The sequence below is a fragment of the Orcinus orca genome, chromosome 10, assembly GCF_937001465.1.
Source record: "Orcinus orca chromosome 10, mOrcOrc1.1, whole genome shotgun sequence".
NCBI classification, from domain to species: domain Eukaryota; kingdom Metazoa; phylum Chordata; class Mammalia; order Artiodactyla; family Delphinidae; genus Orcinus; species Orcinus orca.
In genome coordinates this window covers 26,872,763-26,887,013 of record NC_064568.1, presented here as the reverse complement: position 1 = coordinate 26,887,013, position 14,251 = coordinate 26,872,763, and the positions used below count along the sequence as shown (strand labels likewise).

Here is a 14,251-nt window from a genome sequence, read left to right as displayed (position 1 = left end):
CTCATTATTGGCTTAAGCCAGTTTGACCTAGGTGTCTGTACTTGTAATCCAAAGAGTCCTGCCCGGGACAGATACTGACAGGGAAACAACTGCATCCCAGAGGAGGGCAGAGAAAGACACACGAGCTTCTCCACTGCCCAAGAGTAGAGGGAGAGAGAGAAAGGGATGGGTAATCAACCTGGAGTGTGCCCCAGTGAAGGATTAATCCTGATCCCTTGACTGGGGACCTCTGTTTCAGAGGATTAGGCTTCCCAGGAAACATGAATCTTAAGACTCTCTAAAGCTTTGCTAATGACTATGGTAAATAATTAATACCCCACATTATTTCCTGTTGCTCAGATCTTAATATTAAATATTCAGTAATTTCTTAAGGTCTGTATTCTCACCAGACTTAAAGGAAGCTCTTTCAAATAAACTAGCCACGATAGAGGAAGATATCAGGATCACTATAGATGTCGTGGTAATTTCCAGAGACTCATTAGCAAGTTGATGACTATTAATTTTCAAATTTAATTAACAGACAGAAGTGGCACTTTCTTGTAATTTATATCATTAGTCAAATGAGCCTTCTCATTAAGATCTGCAATCTACAAGTTTACAAACTGGTGAATGACTTTAAACATGGAGAACTATTGATAAGGAACTACCTGGTCTCAACTGGGTTTTGGATTTTGAGGAAAGGGGGAAAAATTAATTTCATTCCCTGGTGGTTTCTAAACAGAACTTTTCTTAAATATATTTAGGTTATTCACTACCACACCACCACCGTGATTACAAACCTCATTTCCACTCTCCCTCAAATCCAACCAAAAAATGTGTCACATCAGAGAAAGCACCAAGTTCGACCCTTACTGGCAATCATTAATACTACTTGTATTAATGAAAAAATGTTTAAATTTGACACATATGAAAACAAACCAGATGTCTAGAACAGATCCAAACAGAAATTTCATTGAGGAAACGGTGTGCAAGATGAGTCTGTGGATGGACCCAGCAAACATCACAGAGACAAAGGCTGTTTACTATTAAAGGCTAATTAGGAAACAAATCAATAATATTTTCACAAGATCTAATTGCAATCTTGCTCAACTCTCTCCATGAAAGAAGGAGTCAAGTGCTGGAGCAATAGGAAGGAGAGTGTTACGGAATCAATCAAATAACTTTTTTAAAGCATCTTCTGAGAAATGGAGCACCCAATAGGCAGAAGAAGCATGTACCTGGAGCATCAGCAAAGTGGGAGCACCTATGTTTTTGTTTTAAAATAATTTTCCACCTAATAATTGAAAAAAGAAAAGAAGGAAGAAAATCAGCAAAGCAATCCCACAGGGGAAAAATCAGAAGTCTGTTGGGTTTCCTAACACCTACTTCACAATTTATTGTTATTAGGTTGAACTGCATATGGCAGGATTCCATCAGTTTTTTAATGCTTAGGGGGTGGTTTCTAATGGTTTTAATCTAGCCTTGACAATAGGTAAGACATTTGGGGCACAGGATTCCAAATACAGAGAATATCTGGTTCAGATGAAAATAGATTAATACAAAGTTAAATGTCTTTCAAAGACCAAATGATATGTATGTGAGGTAAACATTACCAATAGGAAGATATGGCATGTTCACTTCATTAATGACGTACAAACGATAGCAAATGTGCACATTTTGAAAGAATAACTACAAAATTTAAAATACTAGTGGAATTCCAACTTCACTTTACTGATAACTAAACCTCTGAAGTCTAGAGGTGAAAATTCACTTGTGGTATATACTCAGGATATATTTTCTCACTTATAGGTTTCTACCTGAGAACAGTGCTGCATTTTGGATGCTGTTCTAACTTGCAGAAAAGAACTCACAGCACCATTTTAACGGAAAGAACAAGGAAGCTAGTGAAGGCAACATCCTTTGGAGGTGTTGCCATCCTCTAGAAAGTGGGTTAAGTGGTGGGAAAATGCTTCCCATTTCAAGTCTTTCAAGTGAGTTCAAGTCTTAGCCTGTGGCATTTTAACAGCTGTGTGACCTTGAGTAATTAACCTAACTTCTCTGAGCCTCAGTCTCTTCATCAGTAAAGTGGGAATAACGGCAGTACCTAACTCAAAGACTGTTGTCAAGATTAAACAAGAAATGGTACATAAAGTACTCACCACTCTGCCTGTTATAACAATCGGTTGGCAAACAGTAGCCTTTCTTCCCCACTCCCCCCATACCCTGCCGAACAAAATGCTGTTTTCCTTTAAATTGTAACCAATCACCAACCCCTTGGGCTCAGGGGGGATGGCCCTGTAGAAGGCCAAGGCTACTATTCTCACCGACCAGTAGTTCAGAAACTCTGAGCTTCAGGCTCAAGCAGTCTTGGCATTCTTCTGCCCGGTGCATCTTACCTCGTAGTAACTCTGGACAGCATTCATAAAGGCTTCGTCAGCCACGATTTGGGTTTCCCCATTGAGAAAAGCCTGAAACCGGTCCTTGACTGTCTGCAGCTGCTGTTTGCTGATCTGTAAGAAACAGAGAAGTAGGGGACAGTGAGGAATTTCTCTAGACAAGGATCACGGTTACTTTACGTTGAAGATGCCAGGCCCACTGACGTGCTAGAGCCGGCTTATACAGGCGTGTGGGAGCTGATTATTATATTCACGGGAATTCTGTGAGGCAGTTGTTAAACAAAGCCATTACTAAAAATTAATATAAATTACAGCTAAATTATATTGAAAACAAGGGTAAGACACACTCAAAATTCAATGCTTCCTGGTTATTTTATCACATTTGCTATTATCTGAGTTTTTGAGGTCACTTACATCTATGTATTTGTATGGTGGAAATGATATAAAATGTGGTGCTACCACACATTTCTTCCCAATTTTGCATTCAATGATTTTTTTATTGGAAGCTAGACATCAGCCAAGGTGGGAGTGTTTACACCATGGAAATTGGCAAATGCTACAAATCAGGGTTGGATTCTTTTGTTTTGTTTTTGTTTTTTGGGGAGTTGGTTTTTTCAACACACCATTGCACAGGCCCCTCAGGTGGTCTGAAATATCCTGCTTTACAAAGATATAATAAACAAAACAGTAAGGTACTGACATAAAAACGGACACGTAGATTAATGGAACAAAATTGAGAACCCAGAAATTAATCCACGTATATATGGCCAACTAATATTTGACAAGGGAGCTAAGAATACTCAATGGGGAAAGGATAGTCTCTTCAATAAATAATGTTGGAAAACCGGATATTCACATGCATAAGAATGAAACTGCACTCCTATCTTACACCACTCACAAAAATTAATTCAAAATAGGTTAAAGACCTCAATGTAAGACCAGAAACTTTAAGACTTCTAGAGGACAACGTAGGGTAAAAGCTCCTTGACATTGGTCCTGGCAGTGATTTTTTGGATATGACACCAAAAGCACCAGGAATAAAAGCAAAAATAAACAGGTGGGACTACATCAAACTCAAAAGCTTCCACATAGCAAAAGAAATAATCAGCAAAATGAAAATGCAACCTATGGAATAGGAGAAAATATTTGCAAACCATCTATCTGATAAGGGGTTAATATTCAAAGTATGTAAGGAACTCATATACCTCCATAGGAAAAAAAAAGAATAAAAAAGTGCAGAGGACTGGAATAGACAATTTTTCAAAGAAGACATGCAAATGGCCAGCAAGTACATGAAAAGGTGCTCAATTTTACTAATTATGAGGGAAATGCCAATCAAAACCAAAATGAGCTATCACCTCACACCTGCCAGAGTAGCTATCATCAAAAAAACAAGATACAGGTATTGGCAAAAGTGTTGAGAAAAGGGAACCCCATGAACTGTTGGTAGTAATGTAAATTGGTGTAGCCACTGTGGTTCCTCAAAAAATTAAAAATAGAACTACCATAAGATCCAGCTATCCCACTTCTAGGTATACATCCCAAGGAAAGGAAGTCACTATCCTGAAGAGATATCTACACTCCCATGTTCGTTGCAGTATTATTTATAATAGCCAGAACATGGAAACAACCTACCTGCCCATCAATGGATGAATGGATAAAGAAAATGTGATCTATGTATGTATACACACACACACACGTGTGTATATATATACATATGTACACACACATATACACAAACACATATATACACATGTATACATATATATAACAGGCACACATTGGATTATTATATACACAGAGACACAGACACACACGTTGGAATATTATTCAGCCACAAAAAAGGAAATCCTGCCTTTTACAACAACACGTATGAACCTTGAGGGCATCATGCTAAGTGAAATAAGTCAGACAGGCAAAGATAGATACTGTACGTTCTCACTTATATGAGGAATCTAAAAAATCTGAACTCATAAAGAGAGACTAGAATAATGGTTACTGGGGGTTGAGGGGTAGGGGAAATGGGGTCCAAGGGTGCAAACTTCCAGCTGTAAGATGAGTAAGTTCTGGGCATCTAATATGTATAGCATAGTGACTATAATTAACAATACTCTATTAAGTACTTGAAAGTTGTGAAGAGAGTAATCGTACATGCTGTTACCGCAAGAGAAAAACAGTAATTATGTGAGGGGATGAAAGTGTTAACTAACCTTATTGTGGTAAGATTTCACAATATATACATGTATCAAATTGTCACATCAGACATCTTAAACTTATATATGTTATATTTCAATAATATCTCAATAAAGCTTGGGGGAAAATACCCTGCTAAGTGCAGCATGGCAATATACAAAGGTTTTCAAACTTTACTGTTGTTACATTCATGATCACATGAAAGGTGATATTTAGGTCGAAGATACACTTCCAGGATGTGGCATAGATAATTTGGGCAGTAGGTTATGTGTACTTCCCTGCCTCATCAAGCCCCCTTTCTTCCCCACGTAGGAAAGCCCTGAAAGATTCCTATTTATTCTTCCCCCTCCATTCTCCGTCTGGCTGTGTCCCACTGTCCTTCAGTCTCAGCATGAGCAGTGCTAACTTATGAAGCCCTTCCCAAACCCTAGCCTACATCTTCCTGCTAAGTCATTCTGGGGCACATCATTTATTCTAACTACTTGTTATTTATCGTCAAATTTGTTAGATGATCTGCCTTTCCTTGCTATTTTGTTCTTTGATGTTTCCCCAGGGCCAACTTAGTGCTTTAATACATGGCAGGCATTCATGTTAAATGAATGAGTGAATAAATGAAGTGTATGGAAGACAAATTATTTTTGAGTATCCTTTCATCAGTTCTAATTTATCGAAAAAGAAAGTCAGCTAAAAACTTTACTCTTTTAACCATTACTTACGCAAAGTCACACTTCCTAATTGACAATGGGACACTGTGAGAACTGCTGCTCTAGTAGAAAGAGGAAGAAGATTATTCCAGGCTCAGTTCTATCGACCATTGTGTCATCTTCGAAAAGCCACTTAGGTTCTCAGAATTGGCCACGGACTTAAAAGCCTTTCTGGAATGGGGCCGGGTTTAAATAAATGAATGTTATCCTAGCCTCAGTTTTCTCACTTGAAAAATGATGATAATCCTTATTACTCACTATCTTGGGAGAGTTATAGCTACTCAATCACATGAGTTCTTTAAAATTATGAGTTTGTATATTCATTTAGAGTGTTTGCATCATCAGAGTCAATGTAAGTCTTGTTAGTAGAAAATAAAGCTTCAAGCTATAGGAGATTGAAGCCTCACAGGAGCTTTAACTCCATCAGGAAATGAATCAAAACAGACTTTTGAGAACAGACACAGATGAAAGTCGGGGTGCTTTAGCTAATTTTTGTACTTGGGGAGAAGTGGGGAATAGTGAATTGGGGGGCAGATATAGAGGGGGTAGTTTTGTATCACATTCATATTTGTTTTTTTCTAGAGCACCACTGCCCAATGTCAGTGTAATTTTACATTTTCTAGTAAATTTAGATTTTCTAGTCACATTAAAAAAAGTAAAAAGCAGGTGAAATGAATTTTCATATACTGTTAGACCCAACATGTCAAGATAATATCACGTTGACATGTAATGATTAGAGAAATTATTAATGAACTATCTTACGTTCTTTTTTTACACTGTGTCTTTGAATCTAATGTACTTTACACTTAAAGTACATCTCAATTCAGAATAACCCCACTGCAACTTTTCAGTAGCCACGTGTGGCTAGTAGCTACCATACTGTACGGCGTGGGCCTAGCGCATGGAATGAACTCACTTCTAAGCCGCTTAAGCTTTCCTGTTCTGACGCAACGATATTGGTTATCAGAGGAGTTATACAGAAAATCATAGTTATTTTGTATGTGCCTGAAATCATTTACACCGAAATATCAGGCAGCGGTTGATTTGCTCATAAAAATGACACCATCATGTGAATTTCTTTTATGCAGGTGGATTTAAGTCTCAAACCTTTACAGCATAGCACCACCAGAGGCATCTCACAGAATTTCTTGCTCAGAATTCCTTCCAAGTCTGGATTCATATTAACTCTGCATGATTTGGGAGGTGGGATGGAGTGGGGTGATGGGGCAAGAGAGGGAAGGGAGATCCATAAACTGTGCTTTTGCCTTAAGTGCTTAAGTAATGTGAAATAAAATAAGGTGCACACCATCTGAAGCATAAAGATTGTTGACTCAGGCCAAATCCATTATCACTCTAACCTTCGGTTAAATAAGCCTAGTGTTCATTTATTTTAAGAAATATTTACAGAGCACCTAGCCCCTGCCTGGCCCTGCCCCAGGCCCTGAGGTCAACAAAATACATTCGACCTCTCAACTCACCGGCCAGGGCTAGGCACTGGGGTATCAGCATACCAAAAACAAACAAAAGTATGGTTTAGGGTTTCAGAGGAGAGAGATTACAGACTATAAAATTCACAAAACAAAATTTGAAATATAGATATATGTATAACTGAATCACTTTGCTGTATACCTGAAACTAACCCAACACTGTAAATTAACTACACTATGATATAAAATTAAAATTTTTTAAAAATTACCATAAATGGGATGGTTTAAAAAAAAAGAGAAGGCCTCCAGGAACATTCATTTCAGTTGAGTTCAGAGAACTCACATCATGAAGCCCCACAAAACATACGCCACTTCCCCGGATACCCCAAGTTCCAGGCAGGAGAGTTAGGGACACGGGTTATCATAGCAGAGCTATGTTTGCATCTGGGCTTGACACCTGCCCATCCGTGTTCACTACTTTTCTCACCACTAATTTAACAAGCATAGTGTCCATTTAATCAACTCACTAGCTGTGTCTCACTAGGCAAACGGCTAACCTCTGGACACCTCAGCATTTTTTACCTGTAAAATGGTGCCAATGGTGACCTCATACAATCGTTGTCAGGATTAACTGCGATACGTAAAATAGCCATTGCAGAACCTGGCACAGCATGTACGCTCAATGGACATCAGCTGCTGTGAAGCTTGATCCTCTTGGGTCTTCGCCTTGAGAAAGGCAAAAGACTGTTCCCTTGAGAAAGCACGCCCGTGGGAAAATTCCACACGTATCTTCAAAATCCAGCCCATGGGCTCCTTCCCAGCCTTCCCCAGCTGGAGTTTTCTACTTGCTCAGGACTTTGTTCACAACCCTAAGGGCACATGCATCATGCTCTGGAGTCGTTCTCTACTTAAACACCAGTGCTCAGAGGCAGGATCAGGAGTTGAGAATGTAGGCTTGGGGTCAAAGGGATATGGGTTCAAATCCTAGTGATACCACTCATTTCCAAGGTGGCTGACCTTGGGAAAGCTACTTTCCCTAAGCTTTGGTTCTTCAAGTATAAAATAGGGATTATAAAACCTATTTCCTAGGGTTGCTGGAAAGATGACTAGGAAATGGGATGATGTAGCCATGGATCTTAGCACACTCTGGGACAAAAGAAGAGTCCAAGGATAAGGGGCAGGCCATAGACTAAATGCCCCAGGGCCCTTCATGATGTGGCCTCTGTCCACTCCTGGCTTTGTCTCGTCTCACTCTGCTCTCCAATGACTCTGCTCTGGCCACACTGGCCTCTTTTCTCCTTCTCAAATTCACCCTAACCTTTCTTGCCCAGGAGCCTTTGCACTTGCCGTTCCCCCTGCCTGAGTTGCTCTTCCCCTGCCTCTCCCCATGGCTGCCAACTTCTCCCCCTGAAGACTCAGCCTACCCAGCATGTCCCACGAAGGTCTTCCCAGACCACCCTGCCTACCATGATGCTCCCCCAAACTAATCTCTATCAAGTTGCCCTAGACCCTATGCATTACCTCCACAGCCTTTATGACAGTCAGTATTTACCTTTTTCTAAGATAAATTTATGTGATTGAATTATAACGTGCATGTAGAAAAATATACCTCATAAGCACAAAGCATGAGAAATCTTCACAAAGTGAACTTTACCATGGAACCAATCTTCTTATCAAGATAAACAACATGACCTGGACCCCAGAAGCTCCTGCACGTCCCCAAAGGCATTACCCCCCTCCAAAGGTAACCTTTTCTTTTTTTTACATCTTCATTGGAGTATAATTGCTTTACAATGTTGTGGTAGTTTCTGCTGTATAACAAAGTAAATCAGCTATATGTATACATATATCCCCATATCCCCTCCCTCTTGCGTCTCCCTCCCTCTCACCCTCCCTATCCCACCCCTCTAGGTGGTCACAAAGCACCGAGCTGATCTCCCCGTGCTATGCGGCTGCTTCCCACTAGCTATCTCTTTTATTTTTTTTTAATTTTTATTTTTTATACAGCAGGTTCTTATTAGTTATCTATTTTATACATATTAGCGTATATATGTCAATCCCAATCTCCCAGTTCATCCCACCACGAACCACTGCCACTTTCCCCCCTTGGTGTCCACACGTTTGTTCTCTACATCTGTGGTGACCTGACTTCTGTCATCACAGATTGATTTTGTCTGTTTTTGAACCTGATGTCAGTGCAATCAAGCATTACGAGACTGGCACATGGTTGGGGGTAGCAATCACTTGGTCATCCTCAGTGCTGAGTAGTACAACATGGTATGACTCTACCACTATTTATCCATTCTCTTATTGATGGACAGTTGGGCCTTGTTTCTTTATTTTACAATTCTGCTTTCTTTTCATTGTCTATCTCCCTGTAAGAGCATCTGTTTCACAGGTACAAGAAGCACGTCTGTCTTGTTTAGTGCTGTGCTTCTAGTGTCTGGCACATAATGGGCTCTAACCAATTATGCGTTGAATGAATACATATGCTTACTGAGTGTTTAATATATCCCAGGCACAGTATTAAGCTCTGAAGATATAAAACGACCAAGGCACAGTATAGTCAGAGATCATATTCATTTTTGATTCCTTAGCATTCTTTTGCTGACTGTATAAGTGAATGAAAATCTCTCTTAGGAACTCCCTTAAATAACAAGTCTAAGAACCGATCTGTAGGACAGAATTTATCTCTGGATAAAAGTAACTGATCTAGATAGGATTGAATCCTGAAGGTGACCTTGCATGAACACACCAAGATAATTGGCCCAGAGTAACTGACGGTACAACTTTAAATAGACAAACAGGCTTCTATGAGCCGCTTACAAACAGAATCCTCCTAAAATAGAAGGCCATCTCAAAGCATTCAATATGTAAGGAAACCACTTGTGCATCAGATCAGAATTCAGAATTGAAGTAATGAGTTCCGAGAGCAGAAAGCCTGAACCGATGAAAGGTAATTATTGCAGAGAGAAGTGCTGCCGCAGCAGCATTTGCTAGAACTCTTCAAGCATTCTTGGCTCAATCCACCTCATTAAGCAAGGCCTGAAGATTCCCACTGCATTTCAGGCAGTTTGTAATCTACTGCAGCATTCTGGAGAAGTGTGAAATGGGATCCACAGTGAAGAGAAAACCACACGTTCTAAGTGCTGGTCTCAGGAGAGGCAGTGTCGAAGTTAGACCAACTCAGGTCAAATCCCAGCTTGAATACAAGTCCTTGGGCACGTAGTTAACACTGGTTTTCTCCTCTGTAAATCGGAAATAATCTTATCTCCCTTGTAGGGTTTTTGTGAAAACTAGATGACATAATACATGTAAGGTACATGTAGCATATACGACACAGAGTAAGGACTTAATAAACGAAACTAAGAAGTATTATTGTTAGGATTTAGTTTTTCCTTTCCCCTTTCAATCTTTTAATCTTATTTCAATGCTCCTTTTTTCTTGTTCATTCAGTCATTTGAAGTTACATTTACCCCCTCTTGTTCTTCCCATTTTAGAGGCTGAAAAGCCAAGTACTTTTTTCCTGTCACCATTACAGCTATAGGTAGCCATGTGACAGAGGCAGAAAGGTATTGAGGGTCTTCTGGAAAAGCTTTTGAATGAAATACTCATAAAAAGGAACCTATCTGGGTGTGTAACCTTTTCCTTTCTTGCTGCCTCCCTCTTCTGCTGAGAATACAAATATATTGTCTAGAGCTGTGGTGTCTACCGTGTAACCATGAAGGAAGGTTGTGTTGGTACTTATATTTTTGAGGAGCTGCTCAAATATTTATAAAATGTCCATCTCTGGCCTTCTCATTATGTGAGAAAAAAAATGAAGTGATATTTGTTCAAGTCATTGCGTTTTTTCTTTTACTTGCAGCCAAATGCTTTCCTAATGTATACATACGGCTTTCTCTAGGCATGAAAAAAAGCATACTTCCTAAGGTGCTGATTGGTTAATATGCCTCCTATGAGAGCAGCAATTGTGCTATGAAAGAGGGAAGAAGCAATGCTTACCCAGAAAGAATGACTCTAAAATGGTAGCATTCTAAGCATAGGGAAAAGGCAGTAGAAAATCGTGTGGGGTGTTCAAGAGATGTTTCAATTATACACGTACATGAAGTCCTTCTCTTAAGTATAAGGTGAGCACTGTAGATTACAATCTATTAATGTGAGCTATGTTTTTTCTTTCTTAAAGAAGAAACTATTATTCCATTACAGAAAACTGACAAAAATGTCAACAAGTACTTTATTTTTTTAAAATCACTCATTTTATTTATTTTAAAATTTATTTATTTATTTTTGGCTGCATTGGGTCTTCGTTGCTGTGTGTAGGCTTCCCATTGTGGTGACATGAGTCACCACAATGAGAATAATGTCTAGAGCACAGGCTCAGTAGTTGCGGCGCATGGGCTTAGCTGCTCTGCGGCATGTGGGATCTTCCCAGACCAGGTATCGAACTCGTGTCCCCTGCATTTGCAGGTGGATTCTTAACCACTGCGCCACCTGGGAAGTCCCTCAACAAGTACTTTAAAAGCTTAAGTTAGTCTAGAGAGATGAGGGTAATGTTTATTTAATTTCCTTTCCTTGAAGGTTATCAAAATTTATATTCGTCCATTAATTTTATTCATAAATAAAATCTCTTCCTACAACCAGAATAAAATATATTCTACCCTAAATGAAGTCTTGCTTTTAGGAAAAGTAAAAATCATATCATCCTAACCAAACATTTACTTATTTCCCTAAAATTTTTAGCACCTTCTATATTATGTACAATTATACAACATATCCTGAAAAAAGCTGTTTTATGTGAGTTTTGTTCACTTGCTTGAGGAAATAAATCAATTTGAAAGGCTTCATCACAGAAAAATATGACAGTAATTCTGAAATGTAAGCTGAAAGGGCAAAAAGTATTGAAGAGGGAGAAGTTGTGCTGGGGCTGTAACTCTGGCTTTCTCTTTGGAACATGATTTTCCTAAATTCAACCATTCAAGTAATGTTTTCCTAAGTATGCCCTCTCTATATACCAACCATACTACTATTTTCTTAAATTTTGTCCTGAATATATTTCAAATAACTTCATTTTTAAACTGAAACTCTAAGCAATAATACCTGTGAAATCACAGGTTTTATGTACTAGCTATAGCTTACACAGATATGTACTATTATCTTCTATCCATCTACCACATTTTTAAAAGTGCTTCTTTAGAAAAAAAATTTTTATCTGCGATATATAAAAGTTCTTCCTCCTTTTTCAAAATTTTAGGGCAGCAGCTAAATATCTTTAACTTAATTACTACCTTTAAAAATTCAACTTGAATTTTTAAATCATTAAATAATAGAAAGACCAACCAACGTGTTATTCCTAAAGACCTATTTGGGCAGGAGAGAAAGAACGAAGCGTTCTATGACCCAAGAAAAATGACCTTGGGAACAGAATTTAAACACCAAGCTGGAATTCTCTCAGAAAATACTTATTCAGTAGAAGAGGAAAAAAATTAGGAAAAATGAATTTAGAGAATGAGACAGACTAATAGTTGGATTAAAGATGGGATGAGAGGAGGTAAAGGATACAGGTAGAGGCAAAGAAGGGAAGGAGAAAGCAGCCTGTATACACACTGCAAAGCTCTTAAAAGTTGGATCAAATGTCCTATCCTTGAATGCAACACTTCTAGTTTTTTAAAAAATAAGATTATATTTTTCCAATTTGGAAGCACTCAGGCAGTATTCACCCAGAATCTTCTGACAGATGGTCAGATATGAATTCTTAGACTCAAAGTCCTCATGGAGAGTTGTTCAAGTTGCCACGAGTCTCAAATATTTTGGTTTCAAGTCTCTTTACATGTTGAAAATTTACTGAAGACTCCAAAGGAGCTTTTGTTTATGCAGTTTACATCTACTGATATGCACTGTAATAGAAATTAAAACTGGGGAGTTTAAAATATTGATGAATTAATCAAAAATAACAATACATTTTCTACATGTTAACCTAAATAACACTCTAAGAAAATAACTATATTTTCTAAAACAAAAATTAGTGAAATGGCTGGCAACATGATACAGTATTGCAAATTTCTTTCAAAAATTAATAGAAGACAGCTGGATTCTCAAATCTGTTTCTGCATTCAATCTGTTGTAATATGCTGTTTTGGTTGAAGCATGTGAAGAAACTCTGGAAGCATGTGAAGAAACCTCCCACAGATACGCTGTTGGAAAATGGAGGGATACTTTAATAGCCCTTTGAGAGAGATGTGGATTATCTTTGATACTATACCAAAGCTCAACTAGTGGTACTTTCTTAAAAGTTTGTTGCAATGTAAAATTGGAAACCTCATCAGTGACCTTTCTGTACTCTATTACATTAAAATTCATTGGTCTATAGGGGTAAGACAGGAATAAAGACACAGACCTACTAGAGAATGGACTTGACGGTATGGTGAGGGGGAAGGGTAAGCTGTGACAAAGCGAGAGAGAGGCATGGACATATATACACTACCAAACGTAAAACAGATAGCTAGTGGGAAGCAGCCGCATAGCACAGGGAGATCAGCTCAGTGCTTTGTGACCACCTAGAGGGGTGGGATAGGGAGGGTTGGAGGGAGGGAGACGCAAGAGAAAAGAGATATGGGAACATATGTATAACTGATTCACTTTGTTATAAAGCAGAAACTAACACACAATTGTAAAGAAATTATACTCCAATAAAGATGTAAAAAAAAAAAAATTCATTGGTCTAGCTTGCTCTTTGAATGAATCATTTCTCCATGCATGGTTTTTTAAAAGTATCATGCAATGGTTATAGGGAAATAGTAAGTAGTTCATTGAGTTATGAAAATATTTCAAATATTGATATATTTCATTACACAATAAGAAAAAGTCGTGTTATTTACTATCATACTGGCATCACTAAAGAAGCATTTAGGTGTTAGGAAACTGTCAAGCTATACTGGTGGATGGAAATTTTATCACTGGCAAAAAATACTATCAATTGCTTTTCTTGAATTAACAGGCTACCTCCATTCATTTTGTAGAAAACATTGGCAAAACAACTAAATTTGCATAACCTCAGTTTTTCCTTTCTTTTCTTTTCCTTTTTCTCAGTTGATCTTTCAAAGTAAAATTGATGCTCCATTACAAAAAAAATGGCTAGTTCATTGGCAACTCAATCAGTCCAGTCCCTTTCCAGGAGACAATCACTGCTTTTGTTATGCAGTCTGAGTGCTTTATGTATATTTACCATTTCATTATACAGAGTATTAAAAGGGTGTACTCAGGGTCAAGTTTTAATGAAACCAATAATGTCTACTGCTTCATCAAGAAGAGTACCCAGGGCTTCCCTGGTGGCGCAGTGGTTGGGAGTCCGCCTGCCGATGCAGGGGACGCGGGTTTGTGCCCCGGTCCGGGGGGATCCCACGTGCCGCAGAGCGGCTGGGCCCGTGAGCCATGGCCGCTGAGCCTGCGCGTCCGGAGCCTGTGCTCCGCAGCGGGAGCGGCCACAGCAGTGAGAGGCCCGCGTATCGCAAAAAAAAGAAAAAAAAAGAAGAAGAGTATCCAGTGAGTCTGGCAG

General features: G+C 38.8%; 1 protein-coding gene across 30 annotated transcripts in view; it reads right to left on the bottom strand.

The window, feature by feature from the left end:
* Positions 1-14,251, bottom strand: part of CADPS (calcium dependent secretion activator) — a 783,217-nt gene that overhangs the window by 366,285 nt on the left and 402,681 nt on the right. For all 30 annotated transcript variants that reach the window (XR_007479444.1, XM_049715275.1, XM_049715276.1 and 27 more), the window contains one exon: positions 2,376-2,489. Coding sequence is in view for 29 of the 30 variants with exons in the window: in XM_049715276.1 (XP_049571233.1) it covers positions 2,376-2,489 (114 nt within the window). In the remaining variant the exon portion in view is untranslated. The remainder of the gene's footprint in view (positions 1-2,375; positions 2,490-14,251) is intronic.